Source organism: Dermacentor albipictus, chromosome 4 (genome assembly GCF_038994185.2).
Source record: "Dermacentor albipictus isolate Rhodes 1998 colony chromosome 4, USDA_Dalb.pri_finalv2, whole genome shotgun sequence".
Lineage (NCBI taxonomy): Eukaryota > Metazoa > Arthropoda > Arachnida > Ixodida > Ixodidae > Dermacentor > Dermacentor albipictus.
Genome location: NC_091824.1, coordinates 10,385,746 through 10,393,239, shown reverse-complemented (window position 1 = coordinate 10,393,239; position 7,494 = coordinate 10,385,746). Strand labels below are relative to the sequence as shown.

At 49.3% G+C, this 7,494-nt stretch overlaps 1 protein-coding gene across 6 annotated transcripts in view; it reads right to left on the bottom strand.

The window, feature by feature from the left end:
* Positions 1–1,018: 1,018 nt before the first annotated feature.
* The window catches only part of Amph (amphiphysin), a 284,018-nt gene continuing 277,542 nt past the window's right edge, over positions 1,019–7,494 (bottom strand). For all 6 annotated transcript variants that reach the window (XM_065442446.1, XM_065442449.1, XM_065442448.1 and 3 more), the window contains 3 exons: positions 3,071–3,166; positions 2,914–3,015; positions 1,019–2,849 (listed from right to left, as the gene is read on the bottom strand). In XM_065442446.1, the coding sequence (XP_065298518.1) occupies positions 2,769–2,849; positions 2,914–3,015; positions 3,071–3,166 (279 nt within the window). In that variant the 3' untranslated portion in view covers positions 1,019–2,768. The remainder of the gene's footprint in view (positions 2,850–2,913; positions 3,016–3,070; positions 3,167–7,494) is intronic.

Sequence of the window (7,494 nt, the reverse complement as noted above, 5' to 3'; positions counted from 1 at the left end):
CCAAAACCTGCGCCTAAAGTAAACTTCAAAATCGCGAATGGTAATAATAATAATATATGGGGTTTTACGTGCCAAAACCACTTTCTGATTATGAGGCATGCCGTAGTGGGGGACTCCGGAAATTTTGACCACCTGGGGTTCTTTAACGTGCACCTAAATCTAAGTACACGGGTGTTTTCGCATTTCGCCCCCATCGAAATGCGGCCGCCGTGGCCGGGATTCGATCCCGCGACCTCGTGCTCAGCAGCCTAACACCATAGCCACTGAGCAACCACGGCGGGTATCGCGAATGGTGACCAGAACCACCTGTTCGTGCTTGTCTGGATTCACCCCCTTCTCCACCAGACGAGAGCTTCTCGTGTTTTCCCGACCCAAATAGTCTCCAGAAAAAATGCAGACTTTAACTGCGAAATCTTGCTTGTAGATGTGCCTTTGCCTATCGGTACTGCATAGGACGACGCTCCATAGGACGCGCTCAGTGTGTAATGGCGATGCGTCAGGTTTTTGTTACCAGTGGTTGGCCCCTGTCACTGGGACGCACATAACACTATAGGTTTGCTGCTTCGCAGTGCGCCTTCTGTCCTGTCTTGGGGAACGAGAGGAATACATGCCACATGAACGCGCTCTGCGTATGCGCTGTCCATTCGTGAACTTCAGTATAATGATGCAACGGACTATTAAACAAGTTTGCAGGAACGTACAACTATACTCATCATTGTGACACATTGTCCCTGAAATATATTCTTAAATTACTAATTGGTCCGTGGCCGATTAAGAGGCATCTAGTCTAACATAACGTGGCTTGTGGCGCTCGCGCAAATAAATACTTCTCTTGGCACAAACCAGGAGGCACTGCCGGCAGTTGTCGCTCCCTTCAGAAAATCCAGGAATTTTGTCATGTTCTTTGGTGGTGTCTGCTTTCTGAACCATTAAAATGACATTGAATTGGACGTTCCCAAGATGCTGTGCCGATGTGTATGACGTACACACATCGTGATGAAGAAGTTGTCAGAAAACATTGGGAATTCATTTCTTTACTATACATTAGACAATATCAGATCTCTTTGTTACACTGCAAGTAGGAAAAAAAACATTACCACAGACAGACAAAGCAAGCCTGGTGACATGGTTAACGTACAGGGTGAGGTGTTTAGTGTTTTACACTCGAATACAAACAAATTATCTCTTTTACACCAAACTCAAAAGGAAGTACTCAGAAAGATATCACTGGCATAGCGCCAAGTAAAACAAGAAACAGGTTCACGAGAGAAATAGAATAACATATGCACACACAGATGTAGTCCGATGGAACGTAGAGGTGGTGTGGGTTGCATTAAGATGCTGGCGTAACAACCTTATTGCGACACCCTCGAGGAAGTGGAGAACAATAGGGACTACTGAGCAGCCCAGGCTGTTGCTAAACCACCCCATAATTTGGCCAATGTAATAGGAGAACTTGTTGTAAAAAAGGCCATGTACTGCCGAAGGCGCACCATCGATTGGTGAAGACATAAATGCAGCTTCGATCGAACAAGCACTGCTAAGCGGTACGCACACGCCGCCGCGCAGTGTAGCTGCACCATTTGGTGGGAAGACAACCCACTCGACGAGAGATGAAGCTTCCTTGTAAAACCAGCCAACAATGGCCCGCGCGATTTGGCAGTGGGCAAACGACGCTCGGTGAACAATGCAGTCGCCGAGACTTGGCATCAAGTGCACTCCAGTTGCAGCACTGCAAGTCAGAAAGGGTTGTTCCGAGGGCAGCTGCAAAAAAGTGCAGCTGTAGGCAAACATGGTATGCACCTGTGAGCTTGGCACTTGAAGCGGAGCGTGGATGGCCCTGCTCAAAAAAGAAGGGAGCCATCAACAGAACGACCCTGATGGACGGAAGACTGGGGGGGATCGTCACACGCTGCCACGTACGTTTAAAATAGGAGGCAACTCCTCTCAGCTTGCATTCAGCAGCTTGACTGATAATGGTTATCTACAGGGAAAAGTGCGCACCCTGGGGAAGCAAAGAATCTTATCGAACACACATGCATCACAAACTACGGAAATAAGGTACAAAAGAAGAATGAACATGCTGAATGTTTTTCGGTCCTTATGAAAGGAATAAATAAGCACGCAGCGAGGATGTGAGGTTCCCAAGTTTCCATATATCATCACACAATTATGAGAAAAACTAGGAAATGCAACTACATTGCAACTCTGTGAGACGCAGCACAGCCACAGGTTAAGCTTGTTATGGAGAAGACCCGAGCAGTACCGTAGAGGAGTCACAATAAATTGAGAGAGAGGGAAAAAGGTCTGTCCGGGCCCATGACAATTGCTCCATGACGGCAAAGCAACATACGGGGCCCAATACGGGGAATGCCCGTGGTGAATACGCTTTCCTGGACAAGAACCAGTGGAAGCACGCGCGGCTCGTGCAAACAGCCCAGAGCACAGGTCTCATGACCAAATGAAAGAGAGAATAGCTGCTGTGCACTCAATGGAAAGAGTGGAACACATGTATCATTGCTATCAGAACAATGTACTCAGTTACGGGCAGCCTAAGTTGCGTCGTCAAATTGTGTCCTGTAGGAGCACTCTTCTGCCATTAAGGGCACTTCTGAACAACATACGACCTGGCGAGCGAGAAACCTTAGAGGCACTATTTGTAAAGTCTCGCAAGACACGACGGACTAAAGGAGCTTCGCACCGCGGTGTGACAACAACAAAGCGGGGGTCTCGATCGTGTCCACATGGGGGGGTGAACACATTGTCGTTCAGATGGGCCGTGTGAAGTTTGCCGGAAAGAGGCCCTTCTCGCCCGTCGACTCCTTGATGCCCATCAGCCAGCCTTCCTCCTGCACAACAGAGGTCACCAATCATGAGGAACTGCGCAGCTTCCCACCCCACCGCCGGTCTCACCTGCTCCTCGGGGTCATCGTACTCGATCACTCGGATTATCTCGCCGCTCTCAAAGTTCAGCTCATCGACGTCTTCAGCCGTGTACTTGTACGTGGCGCGCACCTGCACCAGAATGCCTGTCTCAGAGGTGCCAGCGACAGAAGAAGAGCACGCTCACCCTGTAGAGGACGCCAGACGGCAGGTCAGTGGTTGTGGCGCCGACGGGAATGTCGTACAGATCGTCGCCCACTGGTCTATCACCATCGCTGTTCATCTGTGGAGAGAGACAGGCCCCTTCTTTAATCAATAACATACTCTTACGCTACATGGAACACTGACCTAACGCGGTCATCTGCGTCATAATCCCAGAAACAATAATGTGCACTGAAAATGAAAGTTTCAAGAAGCACTACAGGGTTCTCAGAAAATACGCCACTGAACTGTTTCTTTCACCACTAGTGCCTGGTTTACTCGCACAACGTCCAGGAAGACATGAGGACACGTTGACCCTGTAACCAGGAAAAGTTAACTTGGATATCATTTTAGTGCCAGCGGACGAGGAGAGAAGGGAGACGTTGACAATGCAATGCGCTACGTCCTCCTTTATTTAGACCTTGTCCGCAGGCACTAAACATATTGCTATATAAAGTTAGAGTACCGACATGCCCGACATACAGCAGTGATGAAAGTGTTAATCAAGCCCATAACATGTACTGTTAAGAACGGCCAGCTGCAGTGCAAGTTTGTCAGCCATTTACGCCAGCGGTGGCAACCTCATCTTGGAATTCCGCTGCCAACCTCTAGCCACGGCGTGACTAAGTCGACTTTGTGTCGGGAACAATACGCGCATCCTCCACTCTCCGTCGCTTCAGCTAGGATGCGTTCGACGAAGCAGGCTTTGTACTGAAGGCGCCACCGTTACGCTCTAGCCTCGTCGCCGTTGTGACTGAAGGAGTTCGATGAAGCAGGCTTTGTGCGCAACACGACAAGGCCTCCCTGTTCTGCTATGAGTGGGGGAGTTGCCGCGGGAATGCCGACAAAGGCTCCTTCCCACGCGCCGACCAAGACACAAGACAATGTGCTACCCGGGTGCGCTACCCGGGACGACTGCAAGTTCTCCGAAGCCCCTCTGACGTCGGCTCCGGACCATGGCACCTGTGTGTGTGTAACCCGTCCCGAGGAGAGGCGGCCTGTTTACAATGACTGGACGAACGTTTTCCGTCCCCTTGGAATCAAGGGGGACCGAGTGCTTAGAAGCCGCTGTTGTGCGGATGCTCGACACACTTTCTTAAGCGGTCATGTTAGACTGAGACAATCTCTCAAGCAGTCATGTTAGACTGACGAACTTTCTCTCACAGTCATGCTAGACTGATGTGTACTGCATGTAAATACTGTAAATAAACCCTTATTCCTCGTTCTCGATGAGAAGCAGTCCTTCCCTTCATCAACGCCCTTCTATTGAGACAAAAATGCGAGGCTTCGTACGTTTAACGCCGGAGACCCGGTAATGATCCTCAAACCTCCAAGAAAGAACAGGCTTGAAGTTCACTGGGACGGGCCCGTTAAAGTGTTGCACAAACTTTCAGACACTAACTATGCTCTGAAAATGCCCGGTCGCAGGAAGGAGGTGAAAATATATCACTGCAATTTGATGAAGCCGTATGTAGAGCGGAGCGGAGTCGTTAACTATACCATCAAAGAGCAGGATGGCACTAGTACCAAGTTTAAGGAGTATAGGGCGATCTGAAACTCTGAAATCGGCCTAGAAGAAGTAGTAAAATATTCGGTAAGCTCGCACGCTCTAAGACCCGAGCAACTAGATGAGCTAAATGAGGTGTTAGGGGAATATCTCGACAGATTCAGCGATCGGCCGGGTAGAACCGAACTAATAACGCATGAAATAGAGCTGACATCAACCGAACCAGTAAGATCAAAGCCTTACAGGGTGTCTCCAAGACAGAGATTATGGAGGCAGAGATACAGTGCATGCTAGGGTTGGGAGTTATTGAGCCGGCTGAGATTGACTACACGTCACCGCTAATACTGGTAGAAACCCCTAACAGGACCGGCGTCTGTGTGTTGACTACAGGAAGTTAAATGCCATCAATAGGGATCAGCTGTACCCGATACCCAACATTAAGGAACGAATTGCAAGAGTTAGCGCTGCTAAATACATTTCAACTATAGATCTCGTGCGGGTGTACTGGCAAGTTCCCATTTCAGAAAGTGCCAGCCGCTATGCCGCATTCATTTCACCTGTAAGCACCTTTCGCCCTCTCGCACTCAGCTTCGGGCTGAAGAATGCATCGTTTAGCTTTTCTAAGTTAATAGATATTGTCCTAAAAGACTTGCAGGAGTTCGCCTTGCCATATCTGAATAACGTAGCAATTTTTTCAGACAGCTGGGAACAACTCGTATCGCACCTCAAACAGGTGTTCTCACGGTTGAGGGAACCCGGCTTAACGATGAAAGCCGAAAAGTGTAGATTTGGTTGTTCACAGGTTACTTATCTGGGCCATGTTGTCGGCCAAGGCACGAGACGGCCGGCCGAGCTGAAAATAGCTACGATTGGACAATTTTCTCAGCCGCGCACGAAAACAGACCTTCGTTCATTTTTGGGACTTGTGGGGCACTATCAACGGTACATTCCGAATTACTCGCAAATGGCAAGTCCATTAACAGACGCCCTCCGAAAGGGAGCACCGAGTAGTGTACACTGGGATAAGGACAAAGAGAACGCTTTCCAAATTTTGAAAACGCTATTGGTTTCTCGTCCTGTACTTCACGCGCCAGACCATACAAAGGAAATCATAGTTCAATGCGACGCAAGCGACAGAGGTATGGGCGTGGTACTTAGTGAGGTCGGCGAGGATAACGAGGAGCATCCTATCCTCTATGCTGGCCGTAAACTAAAGGTAAGAGAGGAAGCCTACAGCGCTTCAGAGAAGGAATGCGCTTGTTTAGTTCGGACCGCCCAGAAGTTGTGCTACTTGTACGGAGCGAAGTTCATCTTCGAGACCGAGCACTGTCCTCTGACGTGGTTCAATGAAATGTCACACAAAAATGGCCACTTGCTCCAATGGAGCCTCACTCTCCAAGAGTACAACTTCTCCGTTAGATATAAGAAGGGAAAGTTGCATAGCAATGTGGATGGTTTGAGCAGGCTAATTTGAATTCTGTGTTTGAGGGTCCCGCCAAAATTTTAGGGTTACTAGTGTTAATATTATTAAGCCAAGAAGATCCCCTCTCATTTAGCAGGATTCCCTCCATGATTGCTGAATTTGTCAGCATGAAATTGCTTCAGAAATTGGCATAGCGAAATGCAGCATTTTTTTTGTTTGTGCACTTATTATTTTTTTTGAAGCCTAGCGGGTCTAGAGTGAGAGTCAATGTACGTCATCTCGGCGCAGAGCCGTGTTGTGGGGCTCATTCTGTAGTTGCTTGTGCTTGTTGGATGTTTTGGGGCGGTGACATTACACAAGTGGTCGCTGCGAGCCAAGGCATCACCCCCTGACCACCAGCCGTTCTCTTCCTGCCCAGCGGTTATCTGCGCTAGACAGTCGAGATTTCCGGGGCCACGGAGGTGCTGTTAAGAACGGCCAGCTGCAGTGCAAGTTTGCCAGCCATTTACGCCAGCGGTGGCAACCTCATCTTGGAATTCCGCCGCCAACCTCTAGCCATGGCGTGACTAAGTCGACTTTGTATTGGGAACAATACGCCGCATCCTCCACTCTCCGTCGCTTTAGCTAGGATGCGTTCGACGAAGCATGCTTTGTGCTGAAGGCGCCACCGTTACGCTCTAGCCTCGTCGCCGTTGTGACTTAAGGAGTTCGACGAAGCAGGCTTTGTGCGCAACACGACAAGGCCACCCTGTTCTGCTATGAGTGGGGGAGTTGCCGCGGGAACGCCGACGAAGGCTCCTTCCCACGCGCCGACCAAGACATAAGACAATGTGCTACGGGGGACGGCTCCGAGTTCTTTGAAGACCCTCTGACGTCGGCTCCGGACCATTGCACCTGTGTGTGTGTGTGTGCGTGTGTAACCCATCCTGGGGAGAGGCGGCCTGTTTACAATGACTGGACGAACGTTTTCAGTCCCCTTGGAATCAAGGGGGGACCGAGTGCTTATAAGCCGCCGTTGTGCGGATGCTCGACACACTTTCTTAAGCGGTCATGTTAGACTGAGACAATCTCTCAAGCAGTCAGGTTAGACTGACGTACTTTCTCTCGCAGTCATGCTAGACTGATGAACTGCATGTAAATACTGTAAATAAACCCTTATTCCTCGTTCTCGATGAGAAGCAGTCCTTCCCTTCATCAACGTCCTCAGCGTGGATAAGTTGTGGACGACGGCATGGGCCAGCTACCTTTGAATTCATGCCGGACTCGAATCTTGACAACGGCTTATGAGCAATGGGACTGAGCCCCCAATCCTGACAGTACAAGCATTTTGGTCTGTTGGCAGGCTTTCCTTTCTGCGCAACAAGCCTACGGCACCCTAGTTTGAAATGAAAATGTACTCATTTGTCATGGTAAACAGATATAAGCGCTAACGAGAGCTCACTTCACAGCTTCCGTTCAGTTAAAAAAAAAATTAATTGAT